This window comes from Balaenoptera ricei, chromosome 8 (genome assembly GCF_028023285.1).
Source record: "Balaenoptera ricei isolate mBalRic1 chromosome 8, mBalRic1.hap2, whole genome shotgun sequence".
NCBI lineage: Eukaryota > Metazoa > Chordata > Mammalia > Artiodactyla > Balaenopteridae > Balaenoptera > Balaenoptera ricei.
The window spans coordinates 102,463,370-102,489,039 of NC_082646.1; the positions used below are offsets into that span (position 1 = coordinate 102,463,370).

General features: G+C 38.5%; 1 protein-coding gene across 4 annotated transcripts in view; it reads right to left on the reverse strand.

The window, feature by feature from the left end:
- Positions 1–1,838: 1,838 nt before the first annotated feature.
- The window catches only part of LPXN (leupaxin), a 42,779-nt gene continuing 18,947 nt past the window's right edge, over positions 1,839–25,670 (reverse strand). For all 4 annotated transcript variants that reach the window (XM_059931646.1, XM_059931647.1, XM_059931648.1 and 1 more), the window contains 6 exons: positions 22,723–22,822; positions 19,123–19,290; positions 18,039–18,212; positions 17,843–17,924; positions 2,961–3,109; positions 1,839–2,636 (listed from right to left, as the gene is read on the reverse strand). In XM_059931646.1, coding sequence (XP_059787629.1) covers positions 2,367–2,636; positions 2,961–3,109; positions 17,843–17,924; positions 18,039–18,212; positions 19,123–19,290; positions 22,723–22,822 — 943 coding nt within the window. In that variant the 3' untranslated portion in view covers positions 1,839–2,366. The remainder of the gene's footprint in view (positions 2,637–2,960; positions 3,110–17,842; positions 17,925–18,038; positions 18,213–19,122; positions 19,291–22,722; positions 22,823–25,670) is intronic.

The following is a 25,670-nucleotide window of genomic DNA, read 5'->3' on the forward strand; positions in this document are numbered from 1 at the left end:
TATATTTTGCTTAGTCTGGTACTCTCAGTCAGCCAAACAGGACAAAAACCCAGCTGGCTCCCTACCTGGGTGGCCTCCCACATAGTTTGGATGCATTTGGAGTTCCTATTTTATAGAATTAACTGTTACTACTTCCTTTTAATTTTCAAAAGCCCCTCATCATCCGTTCCAATAAAGGAGACCAAAATGATAAAGCTTAGCAAGAATCATTTAATCCATTTCAGTTCTCCAAGAAATTCTGTGCCCACATTAATAATCTAAAGACACCAAATTCAGCCCTATTTTTAAAAATACCTCCAGTGAAGGAGTTTTCCTCAGTAATTAAAAAAAATTTTTTTAAATACATTTATCTATTTATTTATTTTTGGCTGCGTTGTGTCTTTGTTGCTGCATGGGCTTTCTCTAGTTGCCGCTAGCGGTGGCTACTCTTCGTTACGGTGTGCAGGCTTCTCACTGCAGTGGCTTCTCTTGCTGCACAGCAAGGCTCTAGGCGTGTGGGCTTCAGTGGTTGTGGCTCGTGGGCTCAGTAGTTGTGGCTCGCAGGCTCTAGAGAGCAGGCTCAGTAGTTGTGGCGCATGGGCTTAGTTGCTTCGCAGCATGTGGGATCTTCCTGGACCAGGGCTCGAACCCGTGTCCCCTGCATTGGCAGGTGGATTCTTAACCACTGCGCCACCAGGGAAGTCCCTGAAAATTTTTTAATAACAAATAATCAAACAGTTATTTTTAAGATCATGGTAAGAGAGGTATGGTATAGACCTTATCGAGATTTCTTTTGAAGAAGCATGGCTCCTTCTGAAGCTGACTTGAGATAGGACATGAGAAAGTCAGATTCCTTAATAGCCTGGCAAGCTTTTGTACAATTTTACTTATAATATTTTTCAGAGGAAAAAATAATTAAGTGGAGATTTTTTTTTAGGTGGGCCTGGGATTTCCTAATCCAAACTGGAAAATGGTGAAATGAGGTTTTATAGCATCTTTCTTCAGAGATGCTCTAAGAACAGCCATCTTGTTTGTCTTTATGAGACAACTATGAATTAAGGAAGATGCATGTTTCATTTTTTTTTTTTTTTTTTTAAAGAATGCCTGTTTTTATTTATTTATTTATTTATAGCTGTGTTGGATCTTCGTTTCTGTGCGAGGGCTTTTCTCTAGTTGCGGCAAGTGGGGGCCACTCTTCATCGCGGTGCGCGGGCCTCTCACTATCGCGGCCTCTCTTGTTGCAGAGCACAGGCTCCAGACACGCAGGCTCAGTAATTGTGGCTCACGGGCCTAGTCGCTCCGCGGCATGTGGGATCTTCCCAGACCAGGGCTCGAAACCGTGTCCCCTGCATTGGCAGGCAGATTCTCAACCACTGCGCCACCAGGGAAGCCCAACATGTTTCATTTTTTTAAACAGCTTTATTGAGATATAATTGATATACAAGAAAATTGGACAAATATATACAAATTTATGAGTTTGGAGATATGCATACATTTGCAAATATGAATTTGGAATTGCCTAGTGGAAATCACTTTTTCCATAGGTAAACAAAGTGATGAAAAACTTTTAAGAAGCTTTGCCATCTTTTAATCAATCACCGAAGTGCAAAAAATAAAATAAAGTGAATGTTATGAGCCCAAATTAAGAGACAAGTTAGTGACTAGGAGTCCCCCCTTTTAATTTCTTTTGATTTAAACGAAGTGTCCATTGTATGGAAGTAAACAAGAGGTATGATACAAATTTAATTGCACATTGTGCCTAGTATATAACATGGGAAGCAGAAAGTTTATTTACCAAAGTAATATGACATTGAGCCATTAAAACCACAAGCTACTTTATTTATCAATGATGTCAGTATTCAAAGTTGTCCAGTTAAAAATCTACTTTCTCTTGAAAAAGAAATACACTGAAGGGAAATGCAAGGAGCTTAAGAGTGATATCATGATTCCTAACAGCAAAATAAAGTCTGCAGCAGTGATTGTGAGAAAGTGAGTCACATGGAAATGCGGGTAGCTTAAAAGACCCAGTTATGAGGGCCAGAAAAGAGAATATCTGAGTAGAGTCATCATAGGGGTGAAAATGGAGAAATGTGAGTAAACCAGTGTGGAATGAATGTGTGCATGTGGAAAATACATCTGCCGAGGCACTAGACAGCAGCTCCCAGATCTAAATTCAAGTACCTGATAAAAAAAAAAAGTAAGACTTGAAATCAAAACTTAATACCACAAGCCTAGTCATGTAACATCTAGACGTTCCCTTATTTTTTCATCACCTTTGCTTTCTCTGTAAGCCTATGGAGCAGAAGGTCAGTAACTACAAATGTACTCTCTCCTCTCTTGGTTTAAATTTTATAGCAAATCAGAAGAGGGTGTGGGTTTAGCTGAGATTACAGTGGGAAGAGCTTATTGAAGCAGGGTTGACAGTAGGTCTTGTCATTCTGCTCTCTGAAGATTCCCTTCGACAGCTGCGTCAGGCAGAAAGCACATACAAAGTGCTCAGGATGGAATTTGTAGCCCATGGCACTGATGCAGCGACCAGTGATGGGCTGCCCACATCCGTGGCAAAGGGTTCCTCGGCGGTGATGGTAGTGGAGTTCACAGAAGGGACGTCCATCCAGTTCAAAGAAGGAGCCAGTAGAAAAACTGCTAAAGCAGTCCTGGGTGGGGTGGTGGAGAGAAGAAAAAGAAAAGGGAGGCAGATGTCAAGCAGTAAAAGCATCAGCAAAACTTCAGCCTTGAAATCCCTGCTAGTTTCCTGCCAGTGCAGGAATTCACTCGGGTTCTTGACAAATAGACGCTAGAATATTGCCCATTTGCAAGACAGACAAGCAAATGCCCACGATGGAGGCTGTGTTTTGTGTTTCTTTTAAGAAGGCCCCTGTCAAATTCTCATCCCGAGCTGTGAACCCTCTTACCAACTGCCTCTCAGAAAGGAGAACCCTGACTTTCCCTAAATCCAAAAGATAAGTGAGTATACAGACCCCACAGACAAAGCACTCTGGGTGCCAGACAGTGTCCATGGCTGAAAGGTAGTTTTCCAACACTGGGCGGTTGCAGCCGCCACACTTGGGTGAGAACATGGCTAAGAAATCCTTCCGGCAATACGGCTTCTTGTCCTTCTCATGAAAGCCTGGAGAGAGAAAAATCAAGGGTTCACTACTGCACTGTGAGACCTTAAACCAAGGTAGAGACTGAGAAGAGGCCAATGATTTAAACTCTCCCAAACTCAGTGTCTTCATATTCAAAATGGTGCTAATAGATACCTACCCCAAAGGGCTGTTAGAAGAAATATATGAGATAATGCAGGTAAAGTGTTTCCGTATTGTGTCTGTTTCATAGTAAGCATTTAATAAGCATTAAGGTCTATTCCTCCTCAATGCCTTTGTACTGAGTACTCCCTCAGCCTGTACAGTTCTGCCACAGGCCTTGATATGGCTAGCTTCACCTTGTGTTTCAGAAATCAGCTCAAATATCATCTTATCAGAGAGGCATCTCTTTAGCCTGTATCTACACTTCATCTTTTTTATTGTCTTTATAACATTTTCTATTATCTGAAATTTTGTGGTCTGTCGTCCATCAATGGAACATTTGCTCTAAAAGAAACTAGATATTGTTGCTCTGGTCACATTATATCCCTAGTGCCTAATATTTAAAAAGAAAGTACTATTAAGTAATAATTTCCAAATTGATGCAAGATCTAAATATAATAATAAAAACCCTACAAATACTTAAATTAAGTATGGATAGGTTCCTCTTTAATCAGGGAATGAGAAAATTGTAATAAAAACATCTCACATTTCAAAAGCAAGTTAGAGACTAATAAATTTAGCTACATTAAAAATACATATGAGGGGCTTCCCCGGTGGTGCAGTGGTTAAGAATCTGCCTGCCAATGCAGGGGACATGGGTTCGAGCCCTGGTCTGGGAAGATCCCACATGCCGCAGAGCGGCTGGGCCCGTGAGCCACAATTACTGAGCCTGCACGTCTGGAGCCTATGCTCCGCAACAAGAGAGGCCGCGATAGTGAGAGGCCCGCGCACCGCGATGAAGAGTGGCCCCCGCTTGCCACAACTAGAGAAAGCCCTCGCACAGAAACGAAGACCCAACACAGCCATAAATAAATAAATAAATAAACAAATTAATTAAAAAAAAAAAAAAGAATACTTCCAAAAAAAAGAAATACATATGAATGACTTACGCATGACGAAAAATATCATAAGCAAAGACAAAGACAAAGGACAAACGGAGGAAAATATCTGCTAATTATATCTCAGAAAAATATAGCTAATACAAGAGTTCCTAACTGGATGCATGATTTAAAGTATTGTTTTATAAAATTTTAAAAAATATAAAATAAAATAGAAAAAAAATCAATCCCTAAAAATTAAATCAAGTTTAAGCAAATTAACTTAACTGTATATCAAATTGATGATATGACTAAAGAAAGGCAATGATTCATTCATGTGGCTTTAAAACACAGTATTTTGACTGTACAGTCATACTGGATCTATCCTAAAGACAAAAAGAGCTACAAAGAAATTTTAAACTTTTTTCAATAATCTTGTTTTTGCAACATTTATATTGATTTCTTTAAAATAATATGGGTAGATTTATAAGAAAGCAAATAATCAGTTATAGTAATTTGGTAATACCCTTGGTAGGTAAGGCTTTCAGTGTGAAAAAAAGATACAAGCATAATATAAAACAATTTCAGTAAAGGAAAAAACCTGTAATCTTATATTAGAAATATCAGTATAGAGATAGCCTCATCCACCAGAGGGCGGACAGCAGAAGCAAGAACTACAATCCTAGAGCCTGTGGAACAAAAACCACATTCACAGAAAAACAGACAAGATGAAAAGGCAGAGGGCTATGTACCAGATGAAGGAACAAGATAAAACCCCAGAAAAACAACTAAATGAAATAGAGATAGGCAATCTTCCAGAAAAAGAATTCAGAAAATGATAGTGAAGATGATCCAGGACCTTGGAAAAAGAATGGAGGCAAAGATCAAGAAGATGCAAGAAATGTTTAACAAAGACCTAGAAGAATTAAAGAACAAACAAACAGAGATGAACAATACAATAACTGAAATGAAAACTACACTAGAAGGAATCAATAGCAGAATAACTGAGGCAGAAGAACGGATAAGTGACCTGGAAAACAGAATGGTGGAATTCACTGCTGCAGAACAGAATAAAGAAAAAAGAATGAAAAGAAATGAAGACAGCCTAAGAGACCTCTGGGACAACATTAAACGCAACAACATTCGCATTATAGGGGTCCCAGAAGGAGAAGAGAGAGAGAAAGGACCTGAGAAAATATTTGAAGAGATTAGAGTCGAAAATCTCCCTAACATGGGAAAGGAAATAGCCACCCAAGTCCAGGAAGAGCAGAGAGTCCCATACAGGATAAACCCAAGGAGAAACATGCCAAGACACATAGTAATCAAATCGGCAAAAATTAAAGACAAAGAAAAATTATTGAAAGCAGCAAGGGAAAAATGACAAATAACATACAAGGGAACTCCCATAAGGTTAACAGCTGACTTCTCAGCAGAAACTCTACAAGCCAGAAGGGAGTGGCATGATATACTTAAAGTGATGAAAGGGAAGAAGCTACAACCAAGATTACTCTACCCGGCAAGGATCTCATTCAGATTCGATGGAGAAATCAAAAGCTTTACAGAGAAGCAAAAGCTAAGAGAATTTAGCACCACCAAACCAGCTCTACTACAAATGCTAAGGGAACTTCTCTAAGTGGGAAACACAAGAGAACAAAAGGACCTACAAAAACAAACCCAAAACAATTAAGAAAATGGTAATAGGAACATACATATCGATAATTACCTTAAACGTGAATGGATTAAATGCTCCAACCAAAAGACACAGGCTCGTTGAATGGATACAAAAACAAGACCCACATATATGCTGTCTACAAGAGACCCACTTCAGACCTAGGGACACATACAGACTGAAAGTGAAGGGATGGAAAAAGATATTCCATACAAATGGAAATCAAAAGAAAGCTAGAGTAGCTATACTCATATCAGATAAAATAGACTTTAAAATAAAGAATGTTACAAGAGACAAGGACACTACATATTGATCAAGGGATCAATCCAAGTAGAAGATATATCAATTATAAATATATATGCACCCAACATAGGAGCAACCCAATACATAAGGCAACTGCTAACAGCTATAAAAGAGGAAATCAACAGTTAACACAATAATAGTGGGGGACTTTAACACCTCACTTACACCAATGGACAGACCATCCAGACAGAAAAATAAGGAAACAAAAGCTTTAAATGACACAATAGACCAGATAGATTTAATTGATATTTATAGGACATTCCATCCAAAAACAGCAGGTTACACCTTCTTCTCAAGTGCGCACAGAACATTCTCCAGGATAGATCATGTCTTGGGTCACAAATCAAGTCTCAGTAAATTTAAGAAAAATGAAATCATATCAAGCATCTTTTCTGACCACAACGCTATGAGATTAGAAATCAATTATAGGGAAAAAAACGTAAAAAACACAAACACATGGAGGCTAAACAATACGTTACTAAATAACCAAGAGATCACTGAAGAAATCAAAGAGGAAACCAAAAAATACCTAGAGACAAATGACAATGAAAACATGATGATCCAAAACCTATGGGATGCAGCAAAAGCAGTTCCAAGAGGGAAGTTTATAGGTATACAATCCTACCTCAAGAAACAAGAAAAATGTCAAATGAACAATCTAATGTTACACCTAAAGGAACTAGAGAAAGAAGAACAAACAAAACCCAAAGTTAGCAGAAGGAAAGAAATCATAAAGATCCGAGCAGAAATAAATGAAATAGAAACAAAGAAAACAATAGCAAAGATCAATGAAACTAAAAGCTGGTTCTTTGAGAAGAGAAACAAAAGTGATAAACCATTAGCCAGACTCAATAAGAAAAAGAGCGAGAGGACTCAAATCAATAAAATTAGAAATGAAAAAGGAGAAGTTACAACAGACACCGCAGACATACAAAGCATCCTAAGAGACTACTAAAAGCAACTCCATGCCAATAAAATGTACAACCTGGAAGAAATGGACAAATTCTTAGAAAGGTATAATCTTCCAAGACTAAACCAGGAAGAAATAGAAAATATGAACACACTAATCACAAGTAATGAAATTGAAACTGTGATTAAAAATCTTCCAACAAACAAAAGTCCAGGACCAGATGGCTTCACAGGCGAATTCGATCAAACATTTAGAGAAGAGCTAACACCCATCCTTCTCAAACTCTTTCAAAAAATTGCAGAGGGAGGAACACTCCCAAACTCATTCTATGAGGCCACCATCACCCTGATACCAAAACCAGACAAAGATACTACAAAAAAAGAAAATTACAGACCAATATCACTGATGAATACAGATGCAAAAATCCTCAACAAAATACTAGCAAACAGAATCCAACAACACATTAAAAGGATCATACACCACGATCAAGTGGGATTTATCCCAGGGATGCAAGGATTCTTCAATATATGCAAATCAATCAATGTGATACACAATATTAACAAACTGAAGAATAAAAACCATATGATCATCTCAACAGATGCAGAAAAAGCTTTTGACAAAATTCAACACCCATTTATGATAAAAACTCTCCAGAAAGTGGGCATAGAGGGAAACTACTTCAACATAATAAAGGCCATATACAAGAAACCCATAGCAAACATCATTCTCAATGGTGAAGAACTGAAAGCATTTCCACTAAGATCAGGAACAAGACAAGGATGTCCATTCTAGCCACTCTTATTCAACATAGTTTTGGAAGTCCTAGCCACGGCAATCAGAGAAGAAAAAGCAATAAGAGGAATACAAATTGGAAAAGAAGAAGTAAAACTGTCACTGCTTGCCGATGACATAATACAATACATAGAAAATCCTAAAGATGCCAGCAGAAAACTACTAGAACTAATCAATGAATTTGGTAAGGCTGCAGGATACAAAATTAATGCACAGAAATCTCTGGCATTCCTATACACCATTCCTATACATTTGTATATATACAAAATCAGAAAGAGAAATTAAGGAAACACTCCCATTTACCACTGCAATAAAAAGAATAAAATACCTAAGAATAAACCTGTCTAAGGAGGCAGAAGACTCGTACTCAGAAAACTATAAAACACTGATGAAAGAAATCAAAGATGACATAAATAGATGGAGAAATACACCATGTTCTTGGATTGGAAGAATTAATATTGTGAAAATGGCTATACTACCCAAAGCAATCTACAGATTCAATGCAATCCCTATCAAACTACCAATGGCATTCTTCACAGAATTAGAACAAAAAATTTTACAGTTCATATGGAAACACAAAAGACCCCAAATAGCCAAAGCAATCTTGAGAAAGAAAAACGGAGTTGAAGGAACCAGCCTCCCTGACTTCAAACTATACCACAAAGCTACAGTAATCAAGACAGAATGGTACTGGCACAAAAACAGAAATACAGATCAATGGTACAGGATAGAATGCCCAGTGATAAACCCACGCACGTATGGGCACCTAATTTATGACAAAGGAGGCAAGAACATGCAATGGAGAAAAAACAGACTCTTCAATAAGTGGTGCTGGGAAAACTGGACAGCTACATGTAAGAGAATGATATTAGAACACTACCTAGCACCATACACAAAGTAAACTCCAAATGGATTGAAGACTTAAATGTAAGACCAGACACTATAAAACTCTTAGAGGAAAACATAGGAAAAACACTCTTTGACATAAACCACAGCAAGATCTTTTATGACACACCTCCTAGAGTAACGGAAATAAAAACAAAAATAAACAAATGGGACTTAATTAAACTTAAAAGCTTTTGCACAGCAAAGGAAACCATAAACAAGACAAAAGGACAACCCTCAGAATGGGAGAAAATATTTGCAAATGAAACAACAGACAAAGGATTAATCTCTAAAATATACAAACACCTCATGAAGCTCAATATCAAAAAAACAAACAATCCAGTTAAAAAAATGGGTGGAAGACCTAAATAGACATTTCACCAAGGAAGACATACATATGGATAAGAGGCACATGAAAAGATGCTCAACATCACTAATTATTAGAGAAATGTAAATCAAAACTACAATGAGATATCACCTCACACCATTCAGAATGGCCATTATCAAAAAATCTAGAAACAATAAATGCTGGAAAGGGTGTGGTAAAAAGGGAACCCTCTTGCACTGTTGGTGGGAATGTAAATTGATATAACCACTATGGAAAACAGTATGGAGGTTCCTTAAAAAACTAAAAATAGAAATACCATATGACCCAGCAATCCCACTACTGGGCATATACCCTGAGAAGATCATAATTCAAAAAGACACATGTACCACAATGTTCATTGCAGCTATTTACAATAGCCAGTTCATGGAACTGACCTAAATGCCCATCAACAGATGAATAGATAAAGAAGACATGGCACATATATACAATGGAATATTACTCAGCCATAAAAAGAAACGAAATTGAGTTATTTGTAGTGAGGTGGATGGACCTAGAGTCTGTCATACAGAGTGAAGTAAGTCAGAAAGAGAAAAACAAATACTGTATGCTAACACATATATATGGAATCTAAAAAAAAATGGTACTGATGAACCTAGTTGCAGGGCAGAAATAAAGAGGTAGACATAGATAATGGACTTGAGGACATGGGGTGGGAGGGTGAAGCTGGGGTGATGTGAGAGTAGCATCGACATATATATACTACCGAATTTAAAATAGTTGGTTGCTGGGAAGCAGCAGCATAGGACAGGGAGATCGGTTCAGTGCTTTGCGATGACCTAGAGGGGTGGGATAGGGAGGATGGGAGGGAGGCTCAAGAAGGAGGGGATATGGGGACATGTGTATGCATATGGCTGATTCGCTTTGTTGTGCAACAGACACTAACAGTATTGTGAAGCAATTATACTCCAATAAAGATTAAGAAAAAAAAAGATTTCTTTTAAATATATAAATATCTCAATCCTGGAAATTAATCCATACAAATAATTCAAGAGAAGAAAATTCTACGTTTAAAGATAGTCATTACAGGACTTCTCTAGTGGTGCAGTAGTTAAGAATCCGCCTGCCAATGCAGGGGACATGGGTTCGAGCCCTGGTCCAGGAAGATCCCACATGCTGCAGAGCAACTAAGCCTGTGTGCCACAACTACTGAGCCTGCACTCTAGAGCCCGTGAGCCACAACTACTGAGCCGTGTGCCACATCTACTGAAGCCCGTGTGCCTAAAGCCCATGCTCTGCAACAAGAGAAGCCACCGCAACGAGAAGCCAAGCGCACCACAACGAAGAGTAGCCCCTGCTCGCCACAAGTAGAGAAAGCCCGTGTGCAGCAACGAAGACCCAACGCAGCCACAAATTAATTAATTAATTAATTAATTAAAAAAAAATAGATAGTCATTACAACACTACTAAGACACCAGAAGTAATCTAACTATACTACTACAAGCACATTTATTGTAGTTGTTTTCAATATTTGGAACTATAATGCTTCAATGAACATCTTCAGGCATATAATCCATTATACTTTGTTTACATAAAGAAAGCCTTAATGGAATAACCGATATTATTTAAATTATTATTATAAAATTATAAAACAACATGGAGAAATAAGTAAAAAAAAAAGGAATTTCAGATACACTATATCTTTTGTATTCATAAATATTAATAAATGTAGAAAAAATATTGGTAGGGCAAATTTTTTGTTGCATTAGGTTAAGAAGGTAATAGATTATAAATGAAATTTTATGCAAAGTCTTCTTATTGTCTTTACATTAAAAGAAAGAAAAATATAATAAACTAATGCATCCTCAAGCACTTATTCAAGTGATATATTCCCTCTGCTTCAAAAATCACTTCCCAAGATACCCAGATGGTTTGGTTCTTCACTTAACTCAGGAGTCTGCTTAAGAGAACAACTGATCGGATCACCCTATTTCAAACAGAACCCTGTCACTCTCCCCACAACCTCTCCTAACACATAGAGCAAGTTAGTTAATTAGTTAGTTAGTTGGCTAGTTTGATTATTGTCTGTCTTTCTCACTAGCATATATGCACCATGAAGGCAGGAACTTTGTTTTTTGTCATTGTCTCCCTAGCACCTAGAATAGTACCTGACACATACATAGTAGCTGCTCAATAAATATTTAACGAATGAGCACACATGTGAACAATATTACAATAGCAAAATTGAGACCATCAGCTTCAGAAGAGGGTTGCCCCACTTCAAGATTAACTAGAACATGTATAAACAGGAGAAATTTTCTGGAAGAAACTCTCCTTAGCGTTTACAAGGAGAGTCTCCCTAAGATGAAGAGGACTATTAGCAGTCCCATTTGCGCAGGGAAGTACTTTGTACTGGTTCCAACTGAGGGCTCTCCCTACAGTATTAAATCAAAATTAGATTCTTCACAGCATTCCTCCCATTTTACAGGTGAGAAAAGGGAAGCTCAAAGAAATTACATATAACCAATGTCAGTGGAAGAGCTGAAATTCAAATCTAGGCCTAACTTCAAAGCCTAACTTGGATGTCACACTCCTAGCTTAAATGCATTCTGACCTTGACTTCTCTGTGGGAACTGAGAGTATTAGCTGAGCCCAAATATCATAACCCAATAACTTTGTAAATATGAGAGCTCTCTAACTGTGCCCCACCAAAACAGCATGTAAGCAAAACATGCACAGTGGATTGGAAAGCAGCCCATCCAAGAAACATTATTTCTAGAAATATGCTTTGATAGTAGCAGCCAGACCAAAAACAGGCAATAGGAGTAGCCAGGTTTGGGACTCAAATCATGTAGCTGCAGTGGTCTGTTATCTGCGGTCACTTTTTGATATGCCTTACCTTGTTCAACTATGCTTTCTTTGAAAAGCAGACAATTTAATAGACTTCTGAGGTCTCTATATCTAAGAATGTAAACTAATAATTTTATAAGCTGTCCTGTATTCTTCTTTTCTACCCCTGAGACACAGATAAGCTCACTTTGCTTTTTCACTTTATCGAAGAATGTCCAGAGTCTGATCAAGTACAAAACTGAAAGCAGGCATGGGGGTTCCCTGGTGGCGCAGTGGATAAGAATCTGCCTGTCAATGCAGGGGACACAGGTTCAATCCCTGTTCGAGGAAGATCCCACATGCCACAGAGCAACTAAGCCCGTGTGCCACAACTACTGAGCCTGCGCTCTAGAGCCCATGAGCCACAACTACTGAAGCCCGCGTGCCTAGAGCCCGTGTTCCGCAGCAAGAGTAGCCCCTGCTCACTGCAACTAGAGAAAGCCCGCGTGCAGTAACAAAGACCCAACGCAGCCATACATACATACATAAATAAACTGAAAGTAGGCAGTCCTGCTATTTAAGAAAAACGAACCAACACCCACAACCATCTTTCTTGCTTTTGTGTGGCACACAAACTATAACGTGCATCCATCACCTGGAGAGTTTGTCAGTATGCTGACTGCTGGGCCCCATCCCACCCAGAGTTTCTGATTCAGTAGGTTTGGGATGGGCTCGAAAATTTGCATTCTGGACAAGTCCCCAAGGTGATGCTGATGCTTCATAAAGCAAATGGCGTAAAACCGTGCTTGCCTATAAGTAGGTGTCACTCGAGAAAATTATAAGACATTCCGACTGACCTAGGAATGACCCTCATCTAGGCATTTACAGGGTATCTGGTCTCAAGAATGAGACAGCAGAGAAGTAACAGCCTCCATTTCAACTCAGGTGAGTCTCAGGAAAGGAATCAAAAGCAATCAGCCAAACTTGCTGTGATACCCCTGCATTTAGTAATCCAATAAACTGAGGAAGTTTCAGCACTAACTTTCCTGCAGGCTCTCTCTGGGGCCAATTACCTCTGGAGGACTGATGAGAAACACTAACAATTCGAAGTGCCTTAGAGAGAAGAAGGGTGTTTATACTCCGGTGAGGCTCCTAGCCACAGGGGAAATTAGGGAGCACCTGCATGGCCTGGATAATGAACAATTAAAAAGAAAGACATAGGCACTGAGGACCTAGTCCCTGTGGGAGGACGCTAAGTCCCGATGTGCTTAGAAACTTGAACTTTAAAGAGGAATTATCTGAACTGAAACAAAAATGCAGACGAATTTAATTTCCCAGGAGGCTCAGTAGTTAAGCTGTCATTACAGAAACTTTGTGTGTGACTATGTGACTTGGGGCAAGGCAGCATGCCTTGGACTAATTAATGGACTAACCATATGGTAGGAGACCCATCTACAGAAAACAAAGGATGAAAACAAAAATACAACCCAAGAGGAGCTTCTGATTAGTAAATGGCCTTTTTTGTCACTTGTCTCAATAAGTGTGTTTTAGGTGTGGCTTCATATTTTCATGTAAAGTCATAAAGGACCAAATCAGCCTTGTCTGGTTAGAAGGGGTCCAAGTCAAAAACAGTAAGAATTAGCTACCTTCATGGCACTTTCTGATCATCCTACGAATAGGGTATTTTTCTTTTGTATCTAACTTACGTCTCTTCTTGGAAGATGTCTGCATCCTGTTATTCTGCTCTCAGGCAACTTCCACATCATAATCATCTGTGAGCAGTATTCACTTGCTGACTGTTCTACTCAACAAACCCTCAGACTTCTAAGGCTACCAGTGCAATATAAACTGATCATGACTTAGATTAAATCTCAATGAAAAATGTTGCTTAACCAAAATGCAGTCTAAAAATGAAAGACCTAATGATTTGTGAAAAGCATTGAACAAGCTTCAGTGAGCAAGCAAATTACTACAAAGCACTTTGACAATGGATTTTATCAGTGCTACTCTATCCAGGTCTGTCTTCAAATAAAGTGTACCATGTTGGTGCCAAGAAAGTAAAGAGACAACAACAGCAGAAGAGGGACTGAGCCTCTGTCAAGGGGCAGTTATGATGGTGCAGAACAAAACATGGAACTTGCTGAAATGAGACCTGAATTTAAATTCCAATTATTTGATTTTCTAGTTGCATGACTTTAAAAAAATCACTTTACCTCCCTGATGCTCAGTGTTTCCATCTATAACTTGGTAAAATGTGGGATAAAATTATTCTCTCAAAGTTGTGGTGGGGATTAAATGAGTAATAGTTAGGAATATACATAATAACCTGCCTGATATTTAGGACCTGACCACCAGGAGAACGGCACAACACACAGGTATATCTTCACGCCCTCTTGAAACATCACCACAATAGTTAAAGAATTATTTAAAACAGAAAGACTCATAGGAAAAAAGATAAAAGGAAAGGACATGCCACAGATGAGATATCAATAAAATTCTCCAAAATTTAAAGTAGGTATTAGAGTGGCATGTAGCTTGGTAGAAAGAAAAAACAAACTGAAACCTAAATCTCTGAAGAGGGGAGGTGCCAATAAAACTCAAGCCATCCTGAGCTCCAAAACATCAAAGAGGCTCAGGAACTGAATGCATAAGATAGTCTTCAAGGCTGAAAACAGGATTGGTTGAAAGTCTGAAGAGCTGTCAGAAAATCAGATCTCTCATCTTACCATAAGATGCAGTGATTATTTCTATAAATTTCAAACCAGAGGGTCTCAATGATCAGGGATACTGGACATGATAAGAAAAGAAGTCAAGCTTTCTACTAAAAATTGAGAATTAAATAAAAGTTGGCATGCCGAATGGTGAAAACCCCATCCCCCAATCTCTTTTACTAACTTTTGTAATGTCAACAGAGGAGAATATCTCTTTGGTAAAATTTATTCAAGATGAAAGACCTAAAATAGTCAGGGGTCCCGCAGCAAAATGGCCAGAGCACCCTACCTGAGTACCATACAGTTGAGTCCACCAGTCAACACGTTCTGCCTTACCCACAGAGCTTCCAGTTAGCATTTTAGTGTCTCATTCATTCTTAAATAAAAATGGGCAACCAAAGGTCAGCAGCATTTGGCAAAGACCATTGTAACAAGATATAAGGCATCAAGATGTAATAGACGTCAAAGTTCAAAGTGGGCTGCAAGACATCCCTCAAAGTAGATAGCCACGGACTATTTGCACAAATCTTGAACTCCTCACTCACACCTAGGATATAAAACAGGTAAAGAGAAGGGGAAATTGAGAGAGGGATTTCTTTGGAGAAAACTGTGCTATGTGTGCTCCACCACCACCACCAAGAAGCATGCGGTATGGTTCTGGCTGAGCTCAAGTCAAGAGAGGGAACTCAGTGGGACCACTCAGAGAGCTGGGTATGTGTCCCCTGCCATTAGCGGGATACAGTTGATGGTACTTGATTCATCCCAGGTGAGCTTCTGGCTGAAGAGGCCTATGGCAGCTGAATAGAGTGATGCGCCTGAAATTAACTGCAGTCCCCATTGACTGCAAGAGAAAGATGCAAGTTTCCCATGGTCCCTATTTGAAACTATGAGTGAAAGAGTTAATCTGGAACCATTATAATCATTTCTAAGTGATCACCTAGAGGGAACAATGAAAATCCTGCAGAAAAGAGTCTCTGTGGAATGGATCCTCAAAGATCCATGTGCTAAGGGGAGAACAGCCAGCCAAGACATGTAAAGGGCCACCAAGAATTTGTAATTGGATCCGGACTGGATCCACAAAAACATCCAAGTAAAAAAAGAAAGTCAGAGTTAAATATCCGACAGGCCCGGAGAGCACAAAGCAAATTAGACAAGTTAGAACTTTCCTGCCCTCCAATCTCACCTCTTCCACCCCTGTTTCAACCCTGGAGGGGTCAGCTATCAAGATTAGCAGTGGGTATGAGAGTGGAAGCAAGAAAGGACCAATGAAAGGCCACAACCCCCTTCCCTGGCCTCCTGCAGCTTAAAGGCCCCACCAGGGGAGAGTGTAGCTGTCACTTTAAAGTTGGAAAGCTCAGCTCTTACACAGACTGAATTACCTAAGGATTTAGATTTGTGTTTTGTGTCACAAATTGATTTTCTATTTAGAAGAGTTTATTAAGAACAATAAAAAAAGACATGGGACTGCCCAAATCTTTATTTAGAAGAAAACTTTTCCCACTAAGTTAATTCTAAAAGGACAGGAACAGAAAAAATAAAGAAGCTTTCTGATTCCATGCATGAATCATATTTGTTCAAAAGGAACATAAAAAGAAGTCAGAAAAAAATCAAGAAAATTCAGAAAACAGAAGGAAAAAAAGCTTGCAAAAGGGGAAAAACAGGTCACATAGAAAGGATCAGGAACAAGAACAAAATTTTAAGAAAAAACTTCTCAACCATGGAAGCTGGAAGACAGCGAAGCAATGTCTTCAGAATGATGAAGGGAAATAGTTTCCACCTAGAATTCTATGTCCAGGCAACTTAAGGTAGACAAAATATTTTCAGATATTCAAGGTTTCAAAACTTTTACCTCCTATTCATTCTTTCTCAGAAGCTACTGGAGGTGTGCTCCACCAAAATAAAGGCAATAACATGTATTGAAAGATAGAGGGAAATAGTAAAAATAATTCCCGAGATAATGGCCCAGAATAACGGCTTCTCAGCAGGCCTGAGGAGGCAGGAGCAGAAGTCTCAAGGCCTCCTAGACAGACGTCTCCAAGAAGAAAACAAGTGGAACTGACATATTACCACATGTGGTGGACCCTTTTTTTTTTTTTAATTAATTAATGGCTGTGTTGGGTCTTCGTTTCTGTGTGAGGGCTTTCTCTAGTTGCGGCAAGTGGGGGCCACTCTCATCGCGGTGCGCGGGTCTCTCACTATCGCGGCCTCTTGTTGCGGAGCACAGGCTCCAGACGCGCAGGCTCAGTAATTGTGGCTCACGGGCCCAGTTGCTCCGCGGCATGTGGGATCTTCCCAGACCAGGGCTCGAACCCGTGTCCCCTGCACTGGCAGGCAGATTCTCAACCATTGCGCCACCAGGGAAGCCCCATGGTTGACCCTTTTGAGAAGGATTTCACAGCTCTGTCAGATAAATTAGTGATAAGTACAATGAAAATGAAGCTAATGAAAAAGGGATCCAAATATTAACTTCAGGAAAAAAACAAATGTGTATGAAAAGGACACCATGATAATGATAGTCATCATCATTACCAGCCTCCATGCGCCAGGCACTGTTGTAAACGCTATACTGATACTGTCTCTTAAAATCTTCATAATGACCCTAGAAGGTAAGCATTATTATTAGGCCCATCTTACTCATGAGGAAAGTAAGGTACAAAGAGGTTAAATGACTTGAACAACATCACATAGCTGATAAATACCACAGCCCAGATTTGAACCAGACAGTCTAACTCCAAAATCCATGCTCTACTATATCAGTTTGTTACGTGGCTCAGCTGTGAGCAATATTTATGTGACTGTCAACATATACACACCGAATACTGATCTGACCTATAATTATGACCTACTTATAACTGAGAGAATGGGGGAGGAATTATGTTGGGGGTAGGTGGGGTAGTAATAAAATTTCTAAATCCTCATCTCTCCTAGTAGACAGTTAATATATAATGGTTAAAACTGGGGGGAAAAAAATCAGTATATAGTAATATATTATTTAAAACATACAAATAAATAATAGAAGGAGCTAAAAAATTTACAGAGGAGAACTGGATTTGGCAGTGGAAAAAGGAAAAGCAAGGGACTGTTCTTTTTCATATTACTCTTGAAGTAATATTTGCATTTGTAAACTATGCATTTGTATTTCTTTGATTAAAAAAGTCAATTTAAACAAAATTCATCAATGTTGGAAAAAGGTAGGGAGGGATGGCATTTGGTACTGAAACGGGCACTTGGATGGTAGAGGCAAGAACCAGGACCAACAAAGCAGATCAGGGAAAAGCTCTGCTGGTCTTCTTGTAACCACCCTGGGTCATACCTTCTTCACCAAACACCTCTCCACAGTGAGCGCAGAAGAAGTGCTCTGGGTGCCAGGTTTGGTTCATGGCCGTCAGCACTTTCTGGAAAAGAAACACACCGGAGAGATTAAAATGCTACAGAGCTGTAAAACCTGACCCCAGCTCTAAGTGAGGAGTAAAAGCTACATGAAAGCAGGGGGAGGGCGGTTTACTTACATCCAGGATGGGCGCTCCACAGTAAGCACAGCGCGGAGAGAAGAGGTGGTGGTAGTCCTTGGGGCAGTAGGCCAAGCCACTCCGCTCAAAGAAGGGACTGGAGCCTATCTCTCTTTTGCAGTGAGCGCAGACGAAGTGCTCCGGATGCCACGCTTGCCCTAGAGCATGGATCACCTGGAGAACAAAACAAAGCCTGGCAAGTGGGGGCCCAGTTGGGGGCTCTAGGGTCCATAGGGGGCACAACTCTGGAGGGCGCTCTTCCAACAGTGTTCCATGTAAACGACCCCCCCTGGAGTTGCACAACACTGAGACCTAGACCTAGGTCTCTTGTCCGTACCTTATGGATAGTAAAACAGTGCCCAGCCTTCCTGAGCGATCACACTGAGAAAGGCCTATAAATGATCATTCCCACTATACTGCCCCAGAGGATGGGAGAAACAAAACAGAGCATCGCAGTGATGGACAAGAGATAACTAACCATACCTTGGCATGGAAGGGACCCCTGGAAGAGGAGAAGGCCAATGACAGTTTTCATTCCTCTGATCTGAACACCTCACCTCACACCCCATGCAAAATCAGGTCTCAAAGCCCTTTTTTATGGTTTTGGTGAAGGACGATGCCCGAGCAGGAGTCTGTGGCCATGATATGGAGCCGAGTGCAGGTAAAAATCGAAATCAATTGATTTACACCCAGAATGTTTGAACAGAGGGAGCAGTGAGAAAGTTCCTCTGGGTGAAGGCAGTACAAGAAAATGGTTAAGACCTCAAACTCGGGAGCCAGACTCTCCTGGGTTTGGATCTTACCTCTACCTCCTACTAGACCTTGGACATGTCAGTTAATGACCCTGAGTCCTCGGGTTCCTCATCTTTATAAAGGGCTTGTGGCCACTGAAGGGCTAATGTGACCATTAAATAAAGGAATACTTGTAAAGTGCTTTGTTCAGTGCCTGGAGCACTGTAAGGGACCAGTAACTATTATTAAACTATCTTGGAATATAAGGAGAAAGAGCAATCCTTAGTGGGATGGAGACAGACATACACACAGACACAGACGGCTGTAGGATCAACGTCTTGGCCTATCCCACCTTTCCAGCAATCGGTTTCCAGCAGGAAACACAATGGCCCTTGGGCACTGTCGCAATTCCAAGGTCCTGCAGTTCCTGCTCCAAACCCCCCAGCATCGAGTCCAGGGAGGCCTTGTGATCCTGCTTGTCTGGTAAGTGCTTCTTGCTGGTATCTGCTTTCACTGTAACCTGTGTCAGAAAGAGAACCACAGAGACAGTCATCCTCACTGGCATCTTCTGCACGATCCCTTAGTCTTTCGCTAGCCTTCCTCCAACGCACTGGGAGAATCTAACATTGTAACACCAATAAAAATGCTTTCATTTCCTTTTCATTCTAAGTTCCTCAGGGCAAATGAAATCTGACTAATCTTCCTCTGTTTGCAAATCTTTTCTGGCAATAGGAAATTGAATATATGAAGATGATACTTTATCTCTTATGATGACCACAGGTCAACAATTAACCTTATTTTCTTTTTATTCATTTATTCTGCAGTGTTTATTGGGCACCTGGTTTGTGCCAATCACTGCTCTAGGCTCTTGGTGTAGAACAATGTACAAGACCAACCAAGTGTCTGCCCGTCATGCAGTTTACATTCTCTGGGTAATAGACAATAAGCAATTAAAGAAATAAATATATGATGTATATCTCAGGTGGAGATAAGATGTAAGTTATATATTGAGACAAATGACAGAGGGTGGAATGGAGAGGAAAAACTGATTTAGATGAGAGTGATCAGAGAAGGCTCTCTAAGGAGGTGATATCTGAGCAGGTATTTGAGTGATGTACTGAGATCTAAAAATATTGATATTTGTGGGAAAAGCATTCCAGAGGGAAAGAAGGCCCAGAGGAAGGAGACAGTCTGACACATAAAAAGAAAAGTAAAAAAGGTCAGTAGGGCTAGAGCAGAGGGAGTGAGAATGAGTGAGTCAGGAAAAAATGATGGAAAAAGAGGCAAAGATCACATAGGGTCCTCAGGATAAAAGCTGCAGTTCTATTCCAAGGGTGATGGAACCATTTTGTTTCAAGCATGAGCGTGAAAGAATCTGATTTACAAGATCCTTGTGGTAGCCGAGTGAGGAATTAGGTGTGGGCAAGCCAGAGTGGAATTAGAGGCACTAGTTAGGCAGGAGACCATTATAACAGCTCAAACTAGAAATGACTTGGACCAGTGTCAGTGGAGAAGGTGGTGAAAGTTGTCAGATAAGACTTGCTGATGGACTGGATTTATTAAAGCAAAACTCCAAAACAGTTATTATAAAACGTTCAAAGGAAAAACCTCAAATTACAAAACAGAACAAATTACAAATTGCCCAACTTATCCTTCGTCAACTCTGGTCCTGAGATTCCATCTCTCTCAACTCCTTTCCAACTGGGCTACTGCAAACATCTATCTAATACTTCCTGATCAGAGAACTACAATGATTCTCCATTGCTTCCAGCATGGAATTTGCAGCATCAGATGGACATTCAAAGTCTCCCATCCACTGCCCTCACTTTACCTTTCCAATCTCATCTTTTATTACTCCGTGAAAAGCCTCCATTGTTTAAAGCCAGCCAGGTTCCCTGCAGTCTCCTGAATGTGATCTGTTACTGTCTGCCTTCAGGCCTCTACTTATCCACTTTTTACTGACTGGAATAACCTCACATTATCTCACTAATGCAAAATGCTCATTTCCCTTCAAGAATCTTATCATATGACACATTTCCTTCCTCCTCTATTATATGTTAGTTAATGCTGAAGAGAGTAATGTTCAAAAGGTTAACATGGAAAAGGCCTGAAAGTACCTAAGTAAAAACACAATAATGTATCTATAGCTACACATCGTACATTTACATCTATAGCTATTTGCTGGTATATTCCAGAATACTTTTGAAAGGGTATGTAGAAAGTAGAAAATACTGACTACCTCCAAGGGGCAGAACTGGATGGCTGGGAACAGCTCACTGTAAACTTTTGTACTTTTGATTTTTGTACAGTGTAAAGGTATTCAAAAAATAAACAGATATTTTTTGAAAATGTAAATAAACCAAGACACGTGCTAAACCAATTTAAAAACACCACACAATTAAAACTCCTAGCGCAGGGACTTCCCTGGCAGTCCAGCGGTTAAGTCTCTGCACTTCCAATGCAGGGGACGTGGGTTCGATCCCTGGTCGGTGAACTAAGATCCCACATACAGAGCGGCGTGGCCAAGAAAAAGAAAAAATTCCTAATGTAGATTTTTTTCTAGTATTTTCAGATATACAGTGCAATGAGGAATGCACCCAGCTTTACTGTAGACATTAAAGAAACCTTGTTTCTGATATTTATTCATTTGTCCCTCTAATAAGTACGCATTATTCATAATGTATCAGGAACAGTGCTGGGCATTGGAAGTCCAAACGTGAGCCACAGAGATAAGCTTCCTGTCCTTCCAATGACACACATTTTTATACACTGCCCTGAAACTATTTCATGCTCATTTCATGGGTACATATCATATCCCCCAACCAATTCAGAATGGATGGATTCTCTATCTCAAGAATTCTAGCTCAATATTCTGTAATAACCTAAATGGGAAAATAATTTGAAAAGGAATATATATCTGTATATGTATAACTGAATCACTTTGTTGTACACCTGAAACTAACACAACACTGTTAATCAACTATACTCCAACATAAAATAGGTTAAAAAAAGAATGAATTCTAGATGATAATTCCCTTAATAAATTCTTAGGTCCATTTAGGTGAGTTCCATTCCCTGCCAGGCCAGTGAGCTTGCCACCCATGCTCTGGAGACTAGAACAAGGGGGCAGATTTTATCTCAGTATGAGTTTAGGACTCATCCGTCCTACTGTCAAAGCCACACTTTGCTCTCCCTTGCTCTGACCCAGCTAGCCCACAGGTGTCCTCCATCCCACTCAGGGGGTTCTCTTTAACAGCCCTTCCACGCTTTATCCAGCTTCAGTGGCAAACAATCTGTCTTTTATTCTATAAATGTCACAGAGTCTTATGCCTCATTTTATCAAGCACACTCCAAGCCCCTTGAGATCAGAACCCGTATCACAGTATCTTTTATGTCCAGATAATACACCTTAAAAAAATTGATACAAATGAACTTATATACAAAACAGAAATGGACCCACAGACATAAAAAACAAACTTATGGTTTCCAAAGGGGTAAAGGGGTGGCGGGGGGTAAATTAGGAGTTTGGGATTAACATATACACATTACTGTATATAAAATAGATAACCAACAAGGACCTGCTGGATAGCACAGGGAACTATACTCAATATTTTGTGATAACCTATAAGGGAAAAGAATCAGTTATATATATATATCTATATCTATATATATCTATATATATACACACACATATATATTTATATATATATATACACACACACACACACAAAACTGAATCACTTTGCTGTACACCTGAAACTAATACAACACATTGTAAATCAAGTATACTTCAATTAAAAAAAAATACATAGTACAAAATTGAGTTCATCCATTGAATTAAATTTAGTATGGGAAAATGAATAATGACTTAGAAGAGTTTCTCAAGGGGGAATGCAGAGCTGAGTCCACAGAGATGAGACCCTGAAGGCTGTATCACAGGGACTGTGCTCACCTGGGTCTGCATTTCACACAGGTGGGCCATCAGCTCCTCCAACTGCACAGCTGCTGAGGTTTTAGGAGGTGGCAGTGATTCCTTTGGCTCTTGGACCTCACTATAGGGAGAAAACAAAAAGTCATACCAACACATCAAAACTCAAATAAATGTTAGGCCATGCATAAAATACCAGAAAACGCAGTTTTAACTATTAACCCCTTAGATATGACTACAACTAGAGACAGAGACTATTTTTTAAAAATAGGTACTAAACATCTGAACAAGGTCTCCCTGCCTTTGTCTCCATGTCTCCCTCTGGTCATCTCAAAAACTGACTATTGTTCTCAAGTGCATGAAGAAAAGTGCCGGACCTGTAGCTGGGTGGCCATTCTCCCCCAACAACCAGGAAAAAAGCAGCCTCTGAAAAGAGTTTGAAGACCACGGTCCAATGTGTATTTTTTATTTTAACAGCATCCTTTTTTAAACTATAAAGTATTATATCTTCTTTCAGTTATTGTCAAGTGAAAGACAAAAAATAAATATATAATATATATACTATGTATTTATATGTTTAATATATATTTATATAACATATAATAACATTTATATAATATATAAAATACATAAAAATAAATAAATACAGAGAAGACATTGGTCCATGGGCCCCAGAAACAGTAAACAGATTTTTATTCAAATACCTGCATAATCATTAGTAAAATTAACCACGTGTGAGGACACAAAATAGAGTCTAATAAATTCTAAGAAGTAAATCATACAGACCATATCCTGTCTACTTAAATAAAAATAAAGTAATTCTAAGTAATTCTTGGGAGAAAGAAAAAATTAACAATTTTCAAACTATTTAGAAATAGCTATAAAATCACACATGCTCTGCAGAGTTGAAAGCAAAATGTTATTGAAAGGAAAAATATAAATAGACTTAGGTGCAATATTGAAAAATAAAAAAGACCAGAAGCAAATGAAACATCCAACTCAAGACTCTCAAAAAATAAAAAATAAAATAATAATTAAACAGAAGGAATAAAAGCATAAATCAGTTAAACAGAAAACAAACCAAAAAAACTAACAGCTTTTTGGGAGCGTTGTATAAATTACCAAGTACATAATAAAATATGGAAAAATCACCCAACAGGTTCAATGAATATCTCAGAAACTTGGTACTAAAACCAAAGACAGAATGGTGTGCATGTGTGTGTGTGTGTGTGTGGTAGTGTGCATACCAGTCATCCAAGAATGGTTCAACATTACGTAAAGGATTATTATAATTCATTATACTAACAGAAAAAGAGAAAATCTTTATAAACATATTGAGAAGTACTGAAAAGCAACTGAAAACAAATTTAACCACCATTCTTGTTGTTGAAGATCGAGGAGAAGAAGAAAAATTCCATAACCTGACAAAATATGTCTATAAAAATCTATAACAAGCCTCATATTTAATAGTCAAATACTAAGCACATTTCTAATTTAGGGAAGAGGAGGACAAGGCTCCTACCCTCATTGCTAGTCTCCAATATTATTCCAGAATGCATTAGCAAATGCATTTAAAAGTAAAGATAAGAGATTTATATATTTTAAAGAAAAACATAAAGCACTCTCACTCTTTTTAAATATATAATAATATTCCTAGAAAATGACAGATAAATGATATAACAACTATTATAATGAATTTTTAAAAATCAGGATGGCTACTAGATACAAGAATAAAATGAAATAATTCGTGTCTTTCCTATAGACCAGGGGTAACTGATTTGAAAATTCAATGAGGAGAAAAATGTGTTCACAATGCCAAGAAAAAAATATACTAAGTATTAAAGAATAAATCTAACAAGAAATGTGTAAGATTTCTATGAAGAAAAATCACTAAAAAGAAGACCCACCTAAATAAAGATGCATAATATGATGTCAGTTTCTCCCAATTAAACTATAAATTCAATATAATCCATACAAAAATTATAATCGAATTATTCAATAGGCTGATGCTAAAATTCAATACAAGCGAGAACACTCAAGGCAATTTTGAAGAAAGAAAAAAAAAAACAGGGATAACTTGCCCCAGTAGATGCGGTATCCTATAGAGTGATAATAATTTAATTTGTGTGATGTTGGTAAAGAAACAGACAAGTAGAACAAAAGTAGGGTAGACTAGAAAACCCAGAAACAGACTCTGGTACCTATGAGCACATTGCATATGGTAAACCTGGCATTTCAAATAATCAGGAACAGACTATTAGAATCAAGGTGCATGATAACCTATTTGGAACACAGTAAATTTAGATCCCTAACACACTGTACACACAAATGTGTTTTTAATGAATTCAAGATATAAATGTTTAAACAAAAATACTAGAAGAAAATGGAGGATTTTTTAATAATTTGGAGCGATAAAGACTTTCCTAAAAAAGGCATAAAACTCCCAAGTGATGTCAAAAAAGAAAAAATATTGATAAAGATAGTATTAAAAAATTTAACATGAATAAATATTTAAAACATAAACAATATTCAAATATTTAAAAGTTGATTAATCAATAGTAAAAATATAATGCAAAAGAAACCTGAGCTAAGGATTTTTTTAAAAGTTAAGTTTCAGAAAAAGAAATTTGAATGTTTACTACATAAAAATATACTCAATCTCAATCTTTAATATGCAAATTAAATGGTGAGATACCATTTTTTTCCCATGAATCAAAGTTTTGAAAGATTGACAATATGCAGTGTTGGCAAAAGTCAGGGTTATATCTACACAGATACATTTACATATATTATAGGTAGTTACATAAGTTATAAAACCCTTTGCAAGGTAGCATCTATCAATATTTCAAATGCATATACCCTTGGATTCAGCAATTTCACTTCTAAGACTCTATCCTACAGAAAAATTGGACATATCTATAAAGATATACGTACAAGGACATTCCTTAAAACACAAAAACAGAATAGTTTTT